General features: G+C 46.3%; 1 protein-coding gene across 1 annotated transcript; it reads right to left on the bottom strand.

Moving 5' to 3' along the window:
• Window positions 1-978: 978 nt before the first annotated feature.
• SYPL2 (synaptophysin like 2) lies at window positions 979-14,660 on the bottom strand. The gene is made up of 6 exons (XM_055341062.1): window positions 14,560-14,660; window positions 14,408-14,482; window positions 7,594-7,718; window positions 6,225-6,426; window positions 5,116-5,307; window positions 979-3,744 (listed from the first exon to the last, which is right to left on the bottom strand). Exons 1-6 carry the CDS (start codon window positions 14,611-14,613, stop codon window positions 3,592-3,594), a joined length of 801 nt encoding a protein of 266 aa, XP_055197037.1. The 5' UTR covers window positions 14,614-14,660; the 3' UTR covers window positions 979-3,591.
• Between the last annotated feature and the right edge of the window lie 8,738 nt (window positions 14,661-23,398).

Raw genomic sequence — 23,398 nt, 5'->3', positions numbered from 1 at the left:
AAGGCTGTCTCCGAGCCAGAGCCGGCCCCGAGGCTGCTGGTCTTTGCAGCATCTCTGCTGATCCTTCTCTCCTCCTGAGAACTGCGATCGATACCCTGTACCGCCTCTTCCCAAACCCTGGCTGGACCCTGACTCCATCCATCACTTTGGCTTCTTTTTTTAATGAATATTTTCTCTGCTGGAAGGGCTACTACCAGAGCCTAGGCATAGGGAGATTTCTCATCAGATCTGTCATTTTCCTTACTAAGGCCTGGAAAATACCTTAATCATCCTCTTTCTTCTTTTCAGCTGATAACATTTCTTCCCACCCTCCCACAACCAAGAGACAAAGCCTGTCCCCCCATCACATCAGAAAAGAGACACTAGCCCTCTTTTCCCTCTTCAACCCTCACAGCTCACCCCAGATTCATTCCTTCAGCTAAAGGAAACCAAATTGGAGGCAAGTAAGTCAAGGTCTGTGACTTCAAGAACTCAGACTTTCTTTTCACTTTCACCCAGGGAATGTTTAAGTACTAGGAAGATAATCTCTGAGGGCAGAGATTCTTAACCTGAGAGCCACAGATGGGGGGGGGGGTGTCCAGAAACTTGTTGAAATTGAATGTAACATTGTGTCCAAGTGTGTTTTTTCTAGGGAATGTAAGGGTAGCCTGTAAGAAGGGCAAGGGCGATAGAGGTGAGAACCTTTATAGTTAAAAGGGCAAGGCATATGGCCCTCACCTCCTGACAGGAAATTTAGGAGAGCAAATGGAAATAGCACTGTGGAAGCCACTGTCTCTTGCCTTTTGAGTTTGCTCAAATTTGCTAATGAGTCTACTTGCCTTGGACTAACTGGTGCCACCAAAAGAGGAAAAACTCAGACTCTACTGCTTGGGATGCAGAGTGGAGAGGAGTAGAATGATGTTTTGGTAGAAATGCTGACATTTGTCCAAGAACCTAAAGCAATGGTAGGAAGAGAAAAAAAAAAATCCCTGGAAGGGCTCTAGTCTTGGCTCCTTTATGGCAAATGCTTTGAAGCACTGTTTATTCAAATGTGTAATAACAAGCACCAGAAAACAACATGCAACATTCTCCCTCCCACCCCGATCCTCAATCCCAGAAGTAGGAGACCTATGATCATAATAGTGGAGGGAACGCAAATTCAGAAAGGGTCCTTGGCGGGCACCCTGGCAGGGTCAGCATTTAGTAGGGCAGAGGGCATGTGCCCTGCCTGTTGGCCTCCTGTAATCTGGAGAAACCAGACTCAGTCCCCTACTCCAGGCCCCACCAGGCAATGCATTGGTGCCAGCCCTGACTGGAGGGGACATGAGTCCTATGAGAACAGCTCTGCCCTCAGCAGTTGGCATAACCCAGACGTCTGGAGGTAATGAGGTGAAGTAGCCTTTCCTCTTTGGGTGGTCACGGAAAATGAGGCCATAGCCTAAATCAAGGCCCTTCTGGATGAGAACAAGCCGGCCTCTTGAGGAGGAGAAAGAACCTTCTCTGCTCTAGAAAGAGTTCTGGGCTAGGAGTCCTTGGCAGGAGTGCATACCCACCCCACCCCCCTTCCCTTAGCTCAAGGGCCAGTTGCTAACTTCAGCCCCCAAATCAGAACACTTTATCCATCACATTTCAAATAAATTATAAATACATATACAGAATCCAAACGAAGTTCCAGTAGAAGCTGCTCACAGACCCTCACAGGGGCCAGCTTAGAAAAATGGTCACCTCTTTGTTCTCTGTGTCTCTGGAGCTGTAGGCAATACTGTTCCCCCCTCTTTCTTGAGTAACCATGGGGACAGCTCAGGACAGAAAGAGGTTCAGACTTAGAAACACTCTCAACCCCATCCCCTCTCTTCCCTCCTCAAATCCCTTCCCCCAAAATCTAAAAACAAAACAAAAAACTAATTCTTTCACTGAAGGGTTCTGGAGCATTTGAGGACGTAAATCTCACACTCCCCCTGTCCAGTGGGGAAACTCTGACCCAAAGAAGAAATGATTGGCCCAAAGTCAAAGACCCTGTCCTCTGGGGACCCTGGTAATGTGCACTGTGAATGGTGTTTAGGGAGGTGAGAAGGTTGGAGGGGTTGTCTCCGTCCTGAGGAGAAATTGGCACAGGGCACATTCACCTTTGGGATGATAAATCAGTTAATTGGCACTGGATTGGGAAATGGCTGGATTCTTCATCCTTCTTCATCCTTCCCTGAGCAGCCCGATGGCCAGGGCAGACTGAAGTGCTTCAAGTTGGGGAGGAGCTGGATGGCCTTTTCCCAGTCAGCATTGACTCTTAGGCCCTGGGGTCCAGAAAGGGACTGAAGGAGGTGTCAGAAAGAGGAGACACATCAAAGACAAATATGGAACTGGGTCCCAAAGTGAAGAAGCACCAATAGCATTGGCCTGCCCTGGACTGGGGTTGGGGTGGAGAGGGTTAGAGCCTGGGAGGGACAGAGGGCAAACCGAGAGGCCATATTCTTTCGTGAAGGTGAGACAAAGAAGTATGAAAGAGAGGCCAAAGAAGGAGTTGTGGGTTGGGGGAAATGAGGAAGAAATGGGCCCATCCATCCATGTCCTGGGGCTCTGGGGCAACTTAGCCTAGTGATGGTCCTTTGGGCCCTTCCAAAGCCCTCTCTGGACCCACAGGAATGAAAGGAAGGCCTGGACAGACATGGAAAAGGATCTTGAATGCCTCAGACCCAAGAGGCTGGGGAAGGGAGATGGACGGAGCGGCTGGAGGAAGGGAGGGCTGAGATGGAGATGCTCCTAGACCCCTCATCTTGTGTCCGATATGGGAGACTAAGCCCAAGAAGGAGGACAGGAAGGAAGGTCAGGAGCTTCTAGTGTTGGTAGAAAGTGCCAGAGCCTGGAGGGGTGGGAGGATTGAGGGAATAGAAGAAACTGCTTCCCCAGACAGTTTCCTGGCTTCAGTTTCTTGAAGTTGCAAGCCAGTTGCAATATATCTGCTCCCCAGTGAGTCCAGGCCTCATCAGGACCCTCTACAGAGCTGTTTTCTAGGCTAGTTGGCCTCCTGGGTTCCCACATGATAGGCTCTGTGGGTGAGCAGGGGCCAGAGGAAAAAGTAGGAGAGCTCCAACTGACAGGAGATCAGGGCAGAAACAAGGCTTAGATGACAGCCATTGAAGAGGGGTCACCAAACCACTGGTGGGCTCTTCATGCAAGAGACCAGGAAGAAGGCTGCCGGCCAATCCCCTCCCCGCCTGACTTTTATTGAAGCCGACAGGTTGATAGAAGTGGCTGCTAGGAACCGGTCTCAGGACTCTGGTCTCCTGCCCCAAACTCTCCTGCAGTAGAGGCTCATTCTCAGAGGCTGTAAAGGTACAAGTAAGATCCCAAGTAAGATGCTGAGGTTCAGGCAGTGGACAAGGAGCACTGAGCTCCTACCACCAGAGGCTTCAGTAAAAGGAGGGATAGGAAGCCACTGGGTGGGCTGCCCGGGGTTTCTGACAGCTGATGCCCATCCATCCACGATGACGTCTCAAAGCTCAAAGCCCAGAATGATGGGGGAAGGGGAGTTGGAGAAGGAAGAGGGAGGTCTTGGAAGCTGGAGGTTGTTGAAGAGGTGCTGTCCTGTTCAGGAGTAGCCAGATGGGGGGCTGCTTACTGCTTCTCCACCGCTCCCTGCTCAGCTGCGCTCTCCTGGCTAGGGCCCTGGCCCTGGTCCTGGCCCTGGCCCTGCCCATGCCATGGGGTCTCCTTGAACACAAACCAACAGTTCCCGGCCCACAGGAAGAAGTTGATAAAGCCGAAGAGCTGCAAAGACATCAGGGAAGTTTGTGAGAATGGTAAGGAGAGCATTGTGGGAACAGGGAGGAGCTGTTCGTGTGGTGGGTGGGGGAAGAGCATAGAGGGCTAGGGAGACTGGACTTCAGGGGACGGGATGTAGAGGCCAGGTTCAATGCCAGTGCCCACTAGGGGTTCTCTGGTAAAAGTCTGTAACTGTCCACAGCATGCACCTGAGCTGTAGCTTGATCACTAAGAGAATCTGGCCCCTGGAGTGAAGCATCATGCAAAGCAGAGCACGGAGCAAGGGGGGCTCTAGTGGCGCTATCCACAGCACTGTTTTGAGGGCCTTTTCCAAGGGTGGGTGGGACCAGAGCTGTCCAAGGTGCTCCTTTCCTAGGGCCAGGGACCCAGGCAGGGCCATATTCAAATATTTATTCAAAAATACTTAAAAGCCTATCAGCAGGATGTATTCGGGTGGGAGTGTGCTGATGTCTGCAATTAACTTCAAAATGCATTTAAAATAAGATGGTTTGATGGATGAAGAGAGGCAGATAGGTATGTGATAAAGCGAGTCTAGTAAAATGTTAATGGTACAGTTTGGGAGACGAGTGTGTGGGTGTTCATTGTAAAATTCTTTCAACTTTACTGTGTGTGTGAAAATTTTTACAATAAGCTCTTGGGGACTAAAATCTATCAGCAGGGTTCTAGCAAGGTCTAGAAGGCTCCCTGGTGTGCCAGCAATGAAACTCTTCAGTTGCTGGACCTTGGGGAGTTCCAGGTCATTTTCAGGGCAGGGCTAAGGTGAGGGCACGTTTGAAAAGCTCGAGGACTCAGCTATTTACCAACTGATATGGAAAATTTTCCACAATCTTAACAACTGGGGTGGCCAAACATGTGCGTACCAGCTGGACCCAACTCTGCCCAGAGCCTCTTTCCAGTCTGGAGGCCCAAGTGACAATGAACCCCTTCTCACTCCGGGTCTGCTCCCAGTCTTGAGCCCAGCCACACTCTGCTCCCCTTCACATGCTTGCACACACACACACACACACACACACACACACACACACACACGTATTATAAAGAGGCAGGAGGAGTGGGAGGCAGTCGCAGAGAGCATGCCTGGACATGGGGAGAAGGGAAATGGGAAGACAGTACAGGAAGAAAGAACAGGAGGCTACATGGCTCTTAGGTTCCCCACCCTCCAAACCAAAATGTCTTCTCAGGGTCAACCAGGGACCAGCAGCCACTCTTAGGTGCAGGGGTCACCAGCTCCAGTTGCAGGGAATACCAGTGGAGAGATGGCCTGTCTGTTCCCCTCAGAACCTGCCACCGGGCAAGGCCCGGGTACCTGAGATAGCACTGCCTCCCCGAGGCCCCTTCAGGGGCCACAGGTCTCACCACAGAGATGTTGGCCAGGCCCATGGAGGGCGTGGCACCGGCACTGCACACTGCTTCCTCCCCGTGGCACACAGACATGGCTGCAGTCAGGCTGGATGGCCGCGTGGCCCCCTTGATGTCTGTCAAGCCCTTGCCCCAGGCAGCTGCAGCTACCAGCCAGAAGAAGGTGAAGGAGACAGTCACACAGAAGTCCTAGGAGGAGCAGAGGGACAGGAAACACACTCAGAAAGGCCCCCCCTCTCGTTGTCTACTTTTTTTCCTCTGGTCATAAGGTCATAATGCACTGGGATCTTGGGGTCCGGGACAGCTACCCCTTGCTATCCTACCCAACACCTGGAGCCTCAAAGAGCCCAGATCATCTTAAGGAATCTCTTCACTGCCACCAAAGGAACCCTGCCACCCAGGGCTACCCCTGCCCAGGCCCTCAGAACGAAGTCAGACAACAGTCTATCAAAACAGCTGCTAGTCACTGTCACCCCACAAACCTAGGTGGCCTAAACTCCCCACCCTCGCCTTCAAGCCTTTCCTCTGATCACCATTGCTCAGCTACAACTGAAGGCAGTGTGAAAGCAGACTGCAGGAGACAAATGGGATTCTCTAAGGCACCCCTTCCACCTTGCATGCCTGGGATAGGAAGGTGGTAGAGTGGGAACAACATTAATGATAGCTAACGCTTATTGAAGCTAACTCTACACCAGATATTGTATATGCAGCTTCACTCACCTCCCCCAAACACTATGAGATAGGTATTATCTTATCCCCATTTTATATTGAGGAAACTGAGGTCTGGAGAGGAGAAGTGACTTGTCCAAGAGCACACAGTTAGTAAAGACTGTACTGGAATTTGAACCCGGGCATTGTGACTCCAGAGCCTACTTCTTGATGCTGTTATGCTTTCTGTGAGCACAGCAAATGATGGGAGGTTGGGAGAGGCAGCGTCCTCGGAGCCCTGGGAGCCACAGAACCCAAAGGGTATGAAGGGCAAAGAGCTGGTGGGAGACTCAGGAGGTTCCACGTATGGATGTCCTCTCCCCTCCATGTGGCCTCAGTCCCAGAACGCATATCTCCTTAGTTTCCCCGCCCATCCCTTCTGGCCTGTGCCCACTCACCACCAGTGGGAAGCGCCTGTTCTCTGTGTAGAGGTTGTGAAAGCGCAGGTATAGGACCAGCGCAGCCATGGTGTAGAAGAAGGAAAAGATGCCCAGGGTCACAAAGAACTCAGCAGGAGCAGAGAAATCCCCCATCAGGTGCATGGTCTTGGAGGTGGAGTCATCATCGCAGAGGGGCATCTCATACTGGACCCGGTTCAACCTGCAGGTGGCAGGGGATGCCATCCTGAGCTCGGGGCAGTCTTCTCCCAGTGGAGGCAGGGGACTGTCCCTGCTCTGGGAGTAGTCCTGTGCTTCTTCCCACCCCGGGACTCTTACAGAGCCAAGGAAGGGGTGTGGGGGGAGGGTGGTTCCTGGAGGCAACCTTGTAGTCAAGACAGGAACATTCTCAGGGACGCCTGGGTGGCTCAGTGGTTGAGCGTCTGCCTTCAGCTCAGGGCGTGACCCCGGGGTCCTGGGATCGAGTACCACATCGGGGTCCCCACAGAGAGCCTGCTTCTCCCTCTGCCTGTGTCTCTGCCTCTCTCTGTGTCTCTTATGAATAAATAAAAAAATCTTAAAAAAAAAAAAAGACAGGAACATCCCTGGAATTCTGGTCCAACTCTACCTCCCATTCAGCCACTACCCAACAGTCATCCACCTTGCCCAGATATGGTGACTGTTAAACCACCAGGGAGATCAGCTTCATTTTGCCCCTGGGAAAGCACAGGCCCACGATGGCCAGGTTAAGGTTGGACTTGCCCATTATCAGGCCTTATTTAGTGAACGCCCCGCCACCCCCACCCCATGAGACTATATGGTACAAAATCAGGACAAAGAAAAAAAATCACTCTGTTATAAACAAAAGATAGTTAACCTAACTTAGCTGTTGGTATAAAACTTTCTGAGAAAATGAGCCCTGTCCCCGATTCTCCTCTGAACAGTTGGGATTCCCCTCCCTAGGCTCAAGCTCCCTAACCTTCAAGGCAGGAAGAAGGTTGCTGGAGGTCAAGAAAGACCTGAACAACTAGCCCCGACTCCTGGAAACCTCCATCCCAAACTGCAAGGGTTCTTCCTGTAGGAACTATGTTACCTGCTATTGGTCATCTATGGACTGGAACATTATTATAACAATGATCTATTTGAGTTTCCTTGATGTTTCAGTATGGCTAGTGTGTCTGAAATTCTGTGTGTGTGTGTGTGTGTGTGTGTGTGTGTGTGTGTCTGAGATTGTTAACGGGCAGGGAGGACCCAAGTCTTGTAGTTCTATCTGAACCTGGAGTGGCACTCAGCAAAAAAGTCTTTAGGTTTCTGGAGGAGGAAGAGACCAAGCAGGTCCTGCCAAACCAGCGAGAGAGGCTGTGTGGGGTCGGAATCAGTTCCTGCTCACCTGAAGGGATAGCCGAACAAAACAATGATGGAGCTCACATCTTTGGCTTCGTTGTTGCAGCGAACTGTTGCTCCTGTCTCCCCGCTGTAGGAGCCGCAGGACCCGAAGGCGAAAATAGCAAAGAGCTGAGGGAGAGGGAAGCCACTTTGAGAGTCGGAAGCCCTCAACCAGCCAAGGTATATCCCATCAAAACCACCTTCTGACTCTCCACAGGTGCAGTTATGGGGGTGGGGGAGGATTCCCTTTAATCAAGTCCCTCCTGGGCAGGGACTCGTGGCTTCCATTGGCCTTCCAGGCTCCAGATGCCGTGTTCACTGCACCTAAGTGCTGGACCAAATAGCCAAATGAATGAGGTTGACTTGGAAGGGAGATGTAGAGAGAGGAAATGGATACTTTCCACATCTCCCCGGTGGATGTGACAGTGGAGCACAGGTAGTCTCCTTAAGAGGATGACCAACACAAAGTAAGTTAGACTTTTGGAAATATCTAGCATAAAGCTGGACTTGAACTTTCTCCCCAAGGGAGAGCCACCCTAGAAATAAGTTCCTCTGTGCCAGCTGAGATCAGGCGTGTGTTGGAATTCCTAACATTTCTCCTTTGAAGCTGTCGTTGAATCTTGTCATTACCTTGTTGCTACCTTCCAGTGGCTTCTTTCCTCACTGGAGGTATAGCTAGAAGGGACACCTGCCGCCAAGCTTTCAGAGGGGCCAGGCGGGGAGCTGCCGTCCCATGGTCTGGCAGCCCAACCCCTCTTCCCCCAAACATACTTTTCTCGCAGCAGCAGGGCTGGCTGCATCTATGCTGACAGTCCTGGCTCAAGCCCAGAGAAAAGTACCTTCCACTTGCCTTATCGGCCTCCACTCTTTCTCCAGTGGTGTTGCCCTTTGTAATCTGCGGGTGCTGCCATCACTCAGTGTTAAGAACCCGAGGCATTTCAGATCACTTGAATTGTTTTCCTCTCCACCTTTCATCACATCTGACTAAACCTCCTGTCTTGAGTGAGATGAAATTTCCCCAACCTATGGTTTTCAGATTTCTTTCTGGGGAAACACACTGGTTAGAAAAGGAGGTGAGAAGCTGGAATCTCTGATCCTCCCACGTCATCTGCTCAGGCCCCATTTCCTGTGCACTTACCTCGTCCAGGCTTGCACATGATGTAATCATTCTTAATAAGCACAGAGCTTATTCTGTTAATGACCGTTTTCTGTATGTTTTTCCGTGTCTTGGTGTCTTGGACATTAAGCACCTAGAAGACAGCTCATCTACATCCCAGCCTTGCACCCAGAGTTTAGAGTAGAGTTGTGTGCACAGGATTTTGCTAATGCTTGACAGTGTTACAGAGGGAAAAGAGACCTGGGTTAGGAGTTTGGAAATGTGGGTTCTAGTCCGGGTCCAGTCACTCATTAGCTGGATGAGCTCAAGTAAGTCACTCCACTTTGAGTCTCAGTTTTCTTGTCTGTAAAATGAGGGCTTTGGAGCAGGCAATCCAGAGGCCTTTCTCTCACTGGAAGAGAGTAATGCTATCAGAGTGCTCTTGGCTGGGCTTGCCAGCAGCTGTGCTCTGCCCCTGGGTGGTGTCTGGTGCCACTGCCCTGCCTTGCATCGCCTGGCCTGGCAGCTCTTGTCCACACTGGAGCTGCTCACCCCTCTCTAAAGGTCATAATGAGCACCTCTCTGTCTCCATGAAGTTTAGTTCAGACAAATGAGAATTGTCTTCATTTTTAAAAACATTCAGAAAAGGAGAGAGTATAGCTCTTTCCAATGCCTGAATAACCTCATCTGGCTTCATTTACAGAGGCTGAGATAGAGACCTGTTTGCTCATGTTGACAGAGCTGAAGAGAAGTTGCCCAAAGCTTCTGCATCATTACCCTTTATATACTCCTAGCCTCCTCACTGGCATAACAATGGTGCTCCTCTAGCTCTTTTGTCATAGGAATTCTGGAATTTATGTCAGCTTCTTACAAGTTTCTTTATTCCTCTTAGCCTCTGGCACTGAGAACTGGACACACAATTAGAGTGTCACATTCTAGGAAGGGCAGCACAGTTGGATATATTTTTATCCGTTGGCAGTTAGCACTACAGAGGTCCCCTAAGAAAATAGGTATTTCTAACTTGGGGCAATGAGTGGTCAATTGTGGAGCTTTCTCCTCACCAGCACTTCCTTGACAGGCACATCTACAGAAGGATGACACTGAGCATCTACTGTGTACCAGGCACTGTTTTAAGCACTATCATTTAGTAGTGAACAAAAGAGAAAAATCTCTGTCTTCATGGAACTCGTAATTTAGAGCTGGACTATCCACCATGGTAGCCACTAGCCAAGTGCGGCTATTTACACTCAAGTTCATTAAAATTAAATAAAATTAAAAATTCAGCTGTTGAGTCACAATAGCCACATTTCAATAGCTACATGTGACTAGCAGGTACCATATTGGACAACACAGGTTATAGAACTTTACCATCATTGTCCAAAGTTCTGCTAATGTCTAGATGGTAACCTAGAAGTTCTGAAAATCCTGACCCTGCTCTATGATTCCTCAAAGAATGAAATATACCACAAATAGCTGGAGTACTGTTTCCTCTTCTATTTTGATTCTTTGAAAGTCAGGAATCCAGAAACACCTTACTTAATTCTTTATCAATCAGAATACATAATTAAATCTGAATATCAGGCAGTCATGTGATGCCAGATAACCTAAAGTTTGCTGTGTAAGTGGACCAAGGGAAAAATCTGAGGGGAACCTCATAGGTTCACAGGACATCAGAGCAAAAAAAGATCTCAGAGATCGTTAAGCCCAGTGGTCTCACTTCACAGAGGTGGAAACTAAAGTCCCAAAAGATCAAGTAACTCTCCCAAGCTCACATTTAGTGATTGTGAGAGCTAGCCTTAGAATTCACATCTCCTCATTCCCTGTCCAGTGCTCTCTACTTCATTCATTCATCAACAAACAGTTATGAACCATCTGCTATGTGCCAAGTGCTGGTGACATAAAGATGAATGAATAAGACCCAGTACCTTCTCTTGACAATTTATGTCAAGGAGAAAAAAAGTGTAATGTTCAAATAAACAAACTAAAATTCTGCATCACAAAGTTATTAAGGCCAAATGAGAGCGAGAGCAAGCAACAGAGACAGAAAGAGTGAGAGAGGGAGAGGGGGAGAGAGAGAGAGAGAGAGACAGAGAGAGAGAGAATCTTTCCTATGTTCAGTGAAGATTATAAGGAGGCAGGGAGGAGCTCTGCACCTGGGATGCAGGTGGCAGAGAAAGACACCCTGACCCAGCCTCCTCCACCTTTTGGAACCAGAATGTGCCAGGTGACTGAGGCACAGAGAGGAGCAGGAAAGAACTGAAACCATCCATATCACTGAACACAAGGGCCTGAGTTCAGCAGACTGCTCAAAAAGAGCAGTAGCCAAGGAGTCCCTGAGAGGGGAGAGGTGGGGAGGGAATCTCTAAGTCTCTAATGCCAACCAGCCTTCTTTCTCTTGGAACTGTATTGCTGGGGACAGTGATGGTCATACACTGCCCTCCTGCTCGTCTCTGTATCTCTGATACAGGTGACAGGTGGCCAGAATCACCTTGCCAGTTTGGTGCTGACTTGCTGGATGGTGATGATCCTTTGAGAACCCCAGTTAGTGCAGGGCACAAGGAAGATGAGTTCTCTCCCTGCTCTTGCCCCTACAGTCATCTCAGTGGTTTTATGGACTCTGGTGGTATTCTTTCGCATTCCCCTACACCAACTGAAATAGCTTATTTTCATTATAGAGATCCTGGAGCCAAGTAAGTGGCTTTGGCACCTCAAAGGTGAATTATTGATTAGGGGCACACCCAGTTAATGATAATATGACTTACTATGAAAACAGTGACTGAGTAATCCAGGAGATTCCTTGATGCCTTACCCTCAAAGTGAGGATCTGGTGGTGACATTTGAGTAATCTAATCAAAGGACAAATCTAGCTGACAGTCTGTATAAAGAGGAAATTTAGGGGAAAGGGGAGGTCTAGAAACAAAAGGAAGGGGAGCCAACACTCATTGAATATCTCCTGGATTTCTTGGATTGAATGCTTGGATGCTTTATAGAAGTCACCTCCTATAATAGATCTCCCCTCATTTACAGATAAGAAACCACGGCCCACAAAGATTTTACTTACCCCAGGTACCCTAGATTCCATGACTAGAAAGCAGAGGAGACTTAATGTAAACCAAAGCCCATTGACCTCACAATCTGCCTTTTTCTTTTTTTAAGAAACCAATTCTTTAATAATTGGTCTATACCCATGTCATTTCGCTAGCTTTGTGAAGACGTAGTGAGACATCAGAATTAGAAATGAGGTGTGGCTTGGCGGTTTAGCGCCGCCTTCAGCCCAGGGTGTGATCCTGGAGACCGGGAATCGAGTCCCAGGAGTCCCACGTCGGGCTCCCTGCATGGAGCCTTCTTCTCCCTCTGCCTGTGTCTCTGCCTCTCTCTGTGTTTCTCATGAATAAATAAATAAAATCTTTTTTTTAATAAATAAAATCTTAAAAAAAAGACACTCTAAGCCACACTCCTAATGAATAAAAGACTAACACTGCTTTCTTTTTACCAGGGTATCAGCAAACTGCTTTTGGAGAACAATAAAAACACAAGTTTTCAAGCATCATTACGATAAATGCAAGATTTGTGTTTTCTCTTTTTCCTTTTCCAGTCCAGGAACATTGGATCCCCCAAGCAGGAGATGAGTGAAAATCCCAAAGGATATTTTACTGTCATTTCTGGTGCTGGTTCCTGTGTACTTTCACATTAGCTCATCCTGGAGAGACTCAGGGCAAGTGAAACTCAAGCTCTGCTAGCACGGCAGCAAAAGCAAATCATGTCTCCCTTTGACGCTGTCCTTCGAATGAAGGCTGAGTTCAGAGTCTAGCCTGAGCCCCCGGATTTAGCACTGAGAGAAAGGCATCACCCCCTCTCTGAGAAGGTGAGGATCATAAAAGTCAAATGGGTCTTGACCTAGGCATCAGTGCTGGCCCTGGGAGGAGACTGGATCATTTTCCTAGGCATTGCTTTGCACAGCCTTTACAGAAATGTGGGTATTGGGGTGGGGGGCATTGAGAAAAGGATAGAAGGACTGAAGAGGGAAGCTTTTCGGAATCCCCCCCCACACCAACGAGGATTCCATGGTCTAATAATGATCCTCATTGTTTCCCTCACCCCTTGACAGTCTTTGTCAAATTCCCCTTAGATCCATTTGTCTAGTTTAATGATAAAATTGTACTCTTATATTTCAGGTTCTGCTCCCTTGTTCTGGATGGCAGTCACATGGAGCCTTAACATCATTCTTATATGGCCACCACTGGTACTGAGACCTTAATATCATTCTTATATGGCCACCACTCTAGTCCTGAAGGGAAGTGGGGGTGGGAGTACAAAAGAGCTCAGTCAGCAGTCCATCCAACTGCTCTTGAGGCAGTAGGGAGAATGGAAAGTCCCCACTAGGTCCCAGAGTTTGCACTTGGGAGCGCCTTGCCTGGCCTGTAGCCCCAGTCAAGGTCTCAGATATCTGGAGATAACCCCACATGCATTATTGCCACTGAATTCCAGATCTGATGATTCCCATCCAAATGATGATTCAGGAATCGGTGACACAGCGCTCCTATCTCCAGTGAGTTAAAAGCCCTTTAGAACTCCATCCTCTTCCGTATTAACCGTAACTTATTGCCTAGCTGAATTCTGTGCTGAAAGCACATAAATTAAGTGAAAGCACAAATGGTGTGTGGATTGTCTAACTTAAATCTCTTCTGTTATAGTGCACTAAATGCTTCCAACAAGTTGTCATGATTTGAAAGACTGACCTGTCCACATTCCTGACTTACACTCAGGATGCCTTGGGCACTGGTAAGGACAGAGAACATACCTATATCTCAAAGTACCAGTCAGGCAAGGAGATGGTATTTCCCCTGGACCATTACAGAGGGAAACTGAGGCCACAGGCAAGTGATTTCTTCAAGGTCACAGGGTGAGTCTAATGGAGGGCAATATTCTAGCATACCAACCCGTTTAGAACAGAAGGGGACCCTAGGGATTGTGTGACCAACAGTTAACTAATGTGAGAAACTGAGGTCCAGGGAAGTGACTTGCCCAAGGTCACATAGCTGGAAAAGGCAGGTAGGTCCAGGTCTGAAACCCAGAGCTCCAGCTTCCCAACTCAATGTTTTACCTTATTTTACAAGCACATTTGGCCACAGTGTGATTTTTATTGTCTTCATATTTTTTATTTAATCCTAGACCCATAGACTTCATTCATTCATTCATCCATCCATTCATTCATTCATTCATTCATTCCCCCTTTCACTCAGTCACTTGAATCCAGATTATTCTGGTGACCTGGACAGGACAACCCCCAGCCAGGACCCTGTCCCCCGGAGCCCATTTTCAAGATCAGCCAGGTCCTAGTGGGTTTGGGGGCAGGATGGTTTCCATCGCCCGCCTCCTTCCCTCCTCTGCCCTCCGTGGCTTTCCTCGTCCTTCTTGTCCTCCTCCCCCCTCCGCCACCGAGGAGTGGTATGTGCAGGATCAGAGTTCTGGAAAGGTTACACCCGGGTCCTGTCGCCTGGGTGAAATGTGAGCGCCCTGGGCAAGGGCTCCTTGCACATAGAAGGACCGAATCCCGGGCTCCGCGGGCCCCGCTCGCACCCCCCTGCCCCGGCGCTGGAGGAGCAGCCCCGGCCCGCCCCTCCCCCGCCCACCTGTCGCCGCCCCCCGCTCCGGCCACATTGCTTCAGGCCGGCGTCACGGCCCAAGCTCCCGAAATAGCCCGCGGCCGGAGCCGACTCACCCACTGGAGAACTTTGATGAAGCCCAGCGGCTCCTCCAGCCGCTGCCAGCGCAGCCCCACCAGCAGGCGGTCCACCTGCGGAGACGGGCGGCGCTCAGGGAGGGTCCCGCCGACTCCCCGGGGAGGGGGCGACAGCCCGGGGCGGGGAGTACCTGCTGGCGCGGCGACTTGTCCGCCGCGCGACTCGAGCCCTCGGTCGCAGACATGCCGGCGCGGCGGGGGCGGCGGGGGCGGCGGGGGCGGCGGGGCGAGCGGGGACCGGCGGGGCTCGGCGGGCGGCGGGGCTCGGCGGGCGGCGGGGCTCGGCGGGCGGCGGGGCTCGGGGGCGCGGCGGGGGCGGCCGACGCGGGGACCGCGCGCTGCCGCTCCGGCTGCACGGAGCCGCCGGGGCCGATTCAAACTTCTGTCAAACTGGCGAGCGCACTTGGCCGCCGAGTCACGTGGCGAGCGCCCGCGCACCCTCCTCCCGCCCCCGGGCTCCGGGCCGGCTCGCGGGGCGCCTTAAAGGGACCCGTGGCCTCCGCGGGCGCCTGGGCGGCGACGGGCTCGGCTTCGGGGCGGGGAGCCGGGGGAGCCGCGGTCCCCAGGCGCACCCGCAGCCGGGCCCGGCCGAGGCCGGCGCTGGGCCGCACGCACGGTCCCCAGCCCATCCCGCCCCGTGTGCCTTCGGCGCCGCGGTGCTCAGAATCCACAGGACTTGCATAAAGCATGATCCGTGTCGAAATAAGGCTCTAGACCCCACTTGAGTTAACAAACTGCTTGCTCCCAAGAATCTCCGGGGGCCACTACAGAGGGGAAGGGCAAAACCAGGGAAGTCGCTCAGTTTTTATTCCGTCTAGCTGGGCATCCGCTTAATCTTTCAACAACAAAAGGCGTTCGTATGTTAGTGACTGACAAGTTATTAACCTTTGCAAAGTATAAACTCATTCTCCCTTAAAATACGCAACACTATTTAAATGAGAGCGAAAGTCTTTGAGGAATAGGGGGCTCGCAGAGTATTTGCACTGGGGGGTTGGCATTGTTGCGTTCTGATCGGCCTTACATCGGTCCCGAGTTTTCAAAGCAGTGTTTGGCAGGAGGCCCGAGGGAGCAGTTATGAATGTGACACGTTCGGCCTCCTGGATTGTAAGTGTAAGTAGTGGAAGGTTAAGGGATTTGTCCAAGGTCACCGAGTGAGCCAGGGGGCTGCGGCCAGGAGGTGACACCCGCCTGTGCCTCTGAAGAACTGGCCCGCGGTATGTATCCCTCCCACCCCGTCACAAAGTCATTACTGGAGGGCTTTAGAATGACTACTTTTTAAACAAACATTTAGCTGGGTTTTTTTTTTTTTAAGATTTTATTTATTTGAGACAGAGAGAGAGAGAGGCGGGGACAAAGGCAGAGGGAGAAGCAGGCTCCACGCAGGGAGCCCGACGTGGGACTCGACCCCGAGTCTCCGGGATCACGCCCTGCGCTGAAGGCGGCGCTAAACCGCTGAGCCACCCGGCTGCCCTTTAGCTGTTATTAATACAATTCATACCCGCATTGGGTAAAGTGCGTTACCAAGGTTCGGGTAGGAGGGAATGGCTGCACTTGAAGGAAACTTCTCCAACATATTTCCATGCAAATCTAGACGAAATAAGAAACAAGAGAGTCCCAATTTTTAAAAGGATTTTATTTATTCCTGAGAGACACAAAAAGAGGCAGCGACATAGACAGAGGGAGAAGCAGGCTTCCTATGGGGAGTCTGATATGGGACTCGGTCCCAGGACCCGGGGATTACGGGGATTACGCTCTCAGGGGCAGAGGCTCAACCACTGAGCCACCCAGGCTTCCCCCAATCCAATTCTTAATAAACTATTCTACAGTTTTAGGTTCCTTAACCATAGAATAGGAATAATAATGTCTGCCCTACTTACCCCAAAGGGGCGTCAAGAGGATTAAGTGCTGTGATGTGTGTAAATGCTCACACTACACAAATCTGAAATACTTATTACCAATGTTTACAACGATATGCATACAGAATATAACACAACCATAAGATTCAGAATAATACAGCAAAAATCCCACACATCTACCAAGTATTCTTAACTAAATTTTAACACTTCCTTGCTTGCCTCAAATCCATTCTTTAACAAAATAAAAATTGTATATAAAAACGAAGCCCTGTGTGTACCCTGATACCAGTCCCTCCCCTCTTCTTCCTCCCCAGAAGTAACCACTGTCCCATCCTGAATTTTTTTATTAGCTCTGTACTAAAGTATTTTAAAACTTGTACTGTAGAATGACTGTAACTATGAACAATACATCAAAATTCACCAGACTTATTCTATTGTTTCTCACATGATTTTTAAAAAAGATTTATTTATTTATTCATGATAGACATAGAGAGAGAGGCAGAGACACAGGCAGAGAGAGAAGCAGGCTCCACACAGGAAGCCCAATGCCGGACTCACCCTGGGCCAAAGGCAGGTGCCAAACCGCTGAGCCACCCAGGGATCCCCTCTCACATGATTTTTAACTTAACTTAAATATTGGGCTTTAACTTGTGGGTTTTTTTTTAATACTTAACGGTGGGTTTATTAGAGTCATGTAGCCTGATATATGTGCCTTTAGTCCCTTCATTTTAATTATATAGAATTCCACAGCATATATATAAACCACTGAATTATTCTCACATCTATGGACATTTAGGTCCTTTCCAAATATTTACTTTTACAAAGTGTTGCATTGAATGTATACATACATCTATACGTCGCCACATAGCCCTGAACTTCCAACTTTCTTCTTTTTCCCCTTAGACACAATCCCTGGTAAAAGACAAAATTTTAAGTCATTGCCCATTGTATGAATTGAAACAAACATTTCATAAAACATTCTCATTATTTTCTATTCAATTTCATTAAAAAAAATCTGGCCATCCAGAGCCAATCTAGGTTTTGTCTAAAATTTATAAAATTTGGGGCCCTCCTGTAGAAAAAGAATACAAAATTATGAATACAGAACTAGTAACCTGGCCTTGAAAGAAGGTTTTGCAAGTAAGGGAGCCCGAAGATTAACCATAATTAGTTTCAGGGTAACTGCCCCATAGAGGAGACACGCTAAATTGCTTTAATGGTTCCTAATAATGGTTCTCTAACAGCAGTTTGATAAACATCACTCTATACCTAAAAGTGAGCAGGCTAGGTCATAAGATGTGAATATTTCAACTTTGAGTTTTGATAAATATATGAAACCATGTAACCATCACCACGATTGAGATACAGAATATTTCCATCTTTCCAAGAAGCTCCCTCTTGCCCTTTTATACTCAACCCCCCAGCAACTACTGATCTGCTGTCATTGTAATTTAGGTTTGCTTCTTTCTAGAATTGTGAATAAATGGAATTATCCAGTATGTACTCTTTTGTGTCTGCCTTTTTTCGCCTAGTCTAGTTTTTAAGATTCATCTATATTGTTGCACTCATCAGTGGTTTCCTTCTTTTTGTTGCTAAGTAGTATTCCAACATATTATGAAATATGATCCATCACCGTTTATCTATTCAACTGCCAAAGTACATTTGGGTTGTTCCTTTTTTTTTCTTTTTCTTTTTTTGCTATTATGACTAGACCTGACATAAACATTCTTGTACAAATCTTTGAGTGAATATAAGTATTTATTTCTAGGGTAAATACCCAGAAGTGAGATTTCTAGGTTAAATGTAAATACATGTGTTTAACTTTTTTTTTTAATTGGAGTTCAATTTGCCAACATATAGCATATCACCCAGTGCTCATCCCCCCTCAGTGCCCGTCACCCACTCACCCCAACCCCCCGCCCACCTCCCACATGTATTTGACTTTATAAAAATTATAAATTTTTTATAATATATATAATTATATAATTATAATTATAAAAATTACCAAACTGGGAGCCTGGGTGGGTCAGTCGGTTAAGCATCTGCCTTTGGTTCAGGTCATGGTCCCAGGGTCCTGGGATTTCTGCCTGAGTTGGGTTCCCTGCTCAGCAGGAAGCCTGCCTCTCCCTCCTCTCCTGCTCCCCCTGCTTGTACTCTCTCTTTCACTCTCTCTCTCTAATAAATAAATAAAATCTTAAAAAAAAAAAAAAACCCAAACCTACCAAACTGTTTTCAAGAGTGGCTGGATCATTTTGCTTTCTCATGGAGAATGTATTCCAGTTAACTTTGCATCTTCTCCAGCACTTGGTATTAGTATTTCTTTTGTTTTTTGTTTGGGTTGTTTTATAGGGCAGTTGTTTTTGTTTTTGTTTGTTTTAGCCATTCTGAAAGGTAGGTAGTGGTATCTTTTTGTGGCTTTAATTTGCATTTCCCCAATGGCTAATGATGTAGAGCATCTTTTAAAGTGTTTGTCATCTATGTATCTTCAGTGAAGTGTCTGTTCAAGTCTTTTGCCCATTTTTAAATTGGGTTTTTTACAATTGAGTTTTGAGAATTTTTTATATATTCTATTTTATACATTGGGGGATATGTGATTTGCAAACATTTTCTCCCAGTCTGTAGTTTTTCTTTTAATTCTTTTAATTGTCTTTTGTAGAGAAAATTTTTACATTTTGGTGAAATCTATTTCACTGTTTTGTATATGGATCATGCTTTTGGCACCATGTTTAATCACTCTTTGCCTAACCTTAGGTCACAAATATTTTCTCATATGTTTTTTTTTAAAGATTTATTTATTTGTATATGATAGACATAGAGAAAGAGAGAGAGGCAGAGACACAGGAGGAGGGAGAAGCAAGCTCCATGCCGGGAGCCCCACACAGGACTCGATCCCGGGACTCCAGGATCGCGCCCTGGGCCAAAGGCAGGCGCTAAACCGCTGAGCCACCCAGGGATCCCCTTTCTCATATGTTTTATTCTAAATGTTTTATAGTTTTATTTTTGAGTTATTTTTTATATAAGGTATGGGATTTAAGTTAGGGTTATTATTATTATTTTTAGCATGTGGATACCCAATTTTTCTAACACCAGTTTTTGAAAATATTATTCTTTGTCCATTTAATTGCTTTTGCACTTTTGTAAAAAAAATCAATTGGCCATATTTGTGCGAGTCTATTTGTGGACTTTCTATTCCATCTATATATCTGTACCTTTGCCAATACCACATTGGCTCAGATACTGTAGTTTTCTAGTAAATCTTAAAATAGGCTAAAATGAGTCCTCCAACTTTGGTCTTTTTCAAAATTGTTTTAGTTATCTAATTCCTTTGACTTTCAAAATAAATTTTAGAATCAGCTTGTCTATATCTACAAAAAATTCTTCTGGGATAGTGATTAAAATTGCATTAAATCTATAGACCAATTTAGACAAAATTGACATCATTACTATGTTGCATTTTCCAATCCATGAACACTGAATGCCTCTCCATTTATTTAAGTCTTCTTTGATTTCTGTATCAGCATTTGCAGTTTTAGGCATACAGCACTCATGTACATGTTTGGTAGATTTATATTGGATTATTTAATTTTTTTGGAGCCACTCAAGTTTCCATTTGACAATTGCTAGAAACTGATGTTTTTCTATTGATCCATTATCCCATGACCTTTCAAGGCTCATATTTTAGTTCTATGAGTTTTTTGTAGATTCTTTTGGGTTTTCTGTATAGACAATTATGTTGTTTGCAAATTGGGACAGTTTTCTTTCTCTCTTTACAATCGAATGCCTTTTATTTATCTTCCTTGCCTTAGTGCACTTGCTAGGACTTCCATCACAATGTTGAAGTGCATAGTGAGAGTGGACATCCTTGCCTCATTCTTCTTAAGAGAAACTGTTTAGTTTTTCACCATTTAGTATGATGTTAGCTCTAGGTGTTTCATAGACTCCTCTTATCAGGTTAAAGATATTCCCCTCTATTCCCAGTTTCCTGACAGTTTTTTATCATGAGTGGATGTTGAATTTTGTCAAAAATTTTTTGTATCAATAATGATCATGCACTTTTTTCTTCTTTAGAGTATTAATATAGTAGATTAAATTGATGTGTTTATAATATTTAAAGATTCATATTATAATAAAATAATATGCTATAATAATAATATAAAGTACATAATATTTAAAGATACATATTTCTCCCAGTCATTGGCTTGTCTATATGTATATATAACTATACTTTTTTTTTAGAGCAGTTTTAAATACACAGCAAAACTGGGCAGAAAGTATAGAAAATTCCTACTTCGCCTCCCCCTCTCCACACATAACCTCTCCCATCATCAACATCCTGAATCAGTATGGTTCATTTATTTATTTATTTATTTATTTGTTTTATTGGAGTTCGATTTGCCAACATATGGTATAACACCCAGTGCTCATCTCATCAAGTGCCCCCCTCAGCACCAGTCCCCCCAGTCACGCCATCCCCCTGCTCACCTCCCCTTCCACTACCCTTTGTTCTTTCCCCAGAGTTAGAGTCTCTTATGGTTTGTCACCCTCTCTGATTTTTCCCACTCATTTTCTCTCCTTTCCCCTATAATCCCTTTCACTATTTCTTGTATTCCCTGATGAGTGAAACCATATAATGATTGTCCTTCGCCGATTGACTTACTTCACTCAGCATAATACCCTCCAGTTCCATCTACGTCAAAGCAAATGGTGGGTACTCGTCGTTTCTAATGGTTGAGTAATATTCCATTGTATACATAGACCACATCTTCTTTATCCATTCATCTTTCGATGGACACCGAGGCTCCTTCCACAGTTTGGCTATTGTGGACATTGCTGCTGTGAACATTGGGGTGCAGATATCCCGCCGTTTCACATCTTTGGGGTAAATCCCCAGCAGTGCAATTGCTGGGTATAGTACATTTATTTGTCACAGTCAGTGATTCAATACTGACACATCATTATCAGCCAAAGACCATAGTTTATATTAGGGTTTACTCTTTATGTTATATATTCTGTGGGTTTTGACAAATGTATACTGACATATATTCACACATATAGTATCATAAAGGATAATTTCACTGCCTTGAAGATCCCTTATGTTTTACCTATTCATCTCTCACTCCCCCAACCCTCTGGCAACCACTAATCTTCTTCTTTTTTTAATATTTTATTTATTTGAGAGAGAGAGCACAAGCAGGGAGAGTAGCAGAGGGAAAGGGAGAAGCTTCCACTGAGCAGGGAGCACGATGTGGGGCTCTATCCCAGGACCATGGGATCATGACCTGAGCTGAAGCAGGCCCTTAACCAACTGAGCCACCCAGACGCCCCAACCACTAATCTTACTGCTTTCACAGTCTTGTGTTATCCAGAACACCATGTAGTTGGAATCATTCCGTTTGTAGCCTCTTCAGAATGCCTTCTTCACTTAGTAATATACCTTTAAGTTTCCTTTGTGTCTTTTCATGGCTTAATAGCTCATTACTTTTTAGTAATGAATGATATTCCCTTGCATGGATGTACCACAGTTTATGTATCTACTCACCTACTGTGGGACATCTTGATTGCTTCCAAGTTTTAGCAATTATGAATAAAGCTGCTATAAATATCCTTGTGCGGGTTTTTGTATAGACAAATGTTTTCAACTCATTTGAGTAAATACCAAGGAGCGTGATTGCTGTATTGTATGGTAAGAGTATGTTTAATTTTGTAAGAAACTGCCAAACTATATCTGAAAGTGGCTGCACCATTTTGCATTTCCATCAACAATGAATGAGAGCTTGTATTGCTCCACATCCTTGCCAGCATTTGTTGTCAGTGTTTTGGATCTTAGCCATTCTAATAGGTAGTGATATCTCATTGTTTTAATTTGCAATTTCTTAATGAAATATGATGTTGAGCATCTTTTCATATGCTTATTTGCCATCTGTAAATCTTTGGTGAAGTGTCTGTTCAGATCCTTTCTCTATTTTAATTGGGTTGTTCATTTTCTTTCTTTTTTTTTTTCTTTCTTTCTTTTTTTTCTTTTTTGGTTGTTCATTTTCTTTTTGAGATTTAAAAGAATTCTTTGTGTACTTTGGGTAACAGTCCTTTATCAGATAGATACGTATTTTGCAAATATTTTCTCCTAGCCTTGGCTTGTCAACTTATTCTCTTGACAGTGTCTTTCACCTAGCAGAAGTTTATGATTTTATTTTTGTGGGTTTTTAAAAAGATTTTATTTATTTTTTGGAGAGAGAGCACGAGCAAGGAGAGGGATAGAGGGAGAGGGAGAAGCAGACACTCCACTGAGTCTCAATCCTGGAACACTGGGACCATGACCTGAGCCGAAGGCAGATGCTTAACGGACTAAGCCACCCAGGTGCCCCAGATGTTTATAATTTTAATGAAGTCCAACTTTTCTTTGTTTTTTTTTTTAAGATTTTATTTATTTATTCATGAGAGACACACACACACACAGAGGCAGAGACACAGGCAGAGGGAGAAGCAGGCTCCATGCAGGGAGCCCGATGTGGGACTCGATCCCTGGTCTCCAGGATCACGGCCTGAGCCAAAGGCAGGCGCCAAACCGCTGAGCCACCCAGGGATCCCCAGATATTTCATATTTTGAAAATTCTGCCTGTTAGGAGTAGAGCCACCCTACAAAAGGAGATTGACAGGTTGCTGAATCCCTGTTCTAATAGTTTTTTGCTTGTGTGTTTGTTTGTTTTAGATAATCTTAGGAAGCACTAAAAAATTCTTGGATTTTGCGGTGCACCTGGGTGGCTCAGTCAGTTAAGTATCTGACTTTGGCTCAGGTCATGACCTCGGGGTACTGAGATTGAGCCCCAGGTCAGGCTTCCTGCTCAGCAGGAAGTCTGCTTGCCCCTCTCCCTCTGCCCCTTCCCCTCATGAAGCCACTCTTGCTCTCTTTCAGATGGATAAATAAAATCTTAAACAAACAAACAAAAATTCTTGAGATTTTGGTAAAATTACTTTTACTATCTGGAATCCTAATTCTGTTGGATTGGTATTTATAAACAACTTGTAAAGGCCTAATATCAAAAACCTCTTAATCTTCATCCATGCCTCAGAAGAAAATAGTTTAAGGGAAAATACATATTTGAGAGTAAAAATCAAT

This window comes from Nyctereutes procyonoides, unplaced genomic scaffold (genome assembly GCF_905146905.1).
Source record: "Nyctereutes procyonoides isolate TBG_1078 unplaced genomic scaffold, NYPRO_anot_genome, whole genome shotgun sequence".
Classification (NCBI taxonomy): Eukaryota; Metazoa; Chordata; class Mammalia; order Carnivora; family Canidae; genus Nyctereutes; species Nyctereutes procyonoides.
Note: the sequence above shows the minus strand (reverse complement) of the source record. Positions and strands in the feature narration are given on the sequence as shown.

Bases quoted from the DNA above. Each gene is read 5' to 3' on its own strand.
- SYPL2 (XM_055341062.1), bottom strand. From the start codon at position 14,613: ATGTCTGCGACCGAGGGCTCGAGTCGCGCGGCGGACAAGTCGCCGCGC. The intron at 7,719-14,407 runs GTGAGTCGGCTC...CCTCTCCCTCAG, and splicing joins TCATCAAAGTTCTCCAGTGG to CTCTTTGCTATTTTCGCCTT. The intron at 3,745-5,115 runs GTGAGACCTGTG...ATGTCTTTGCAG, and splicing joins GCCTGGCCAACATCTCTGTG to CTCTTCGGCTTTATCAACTT.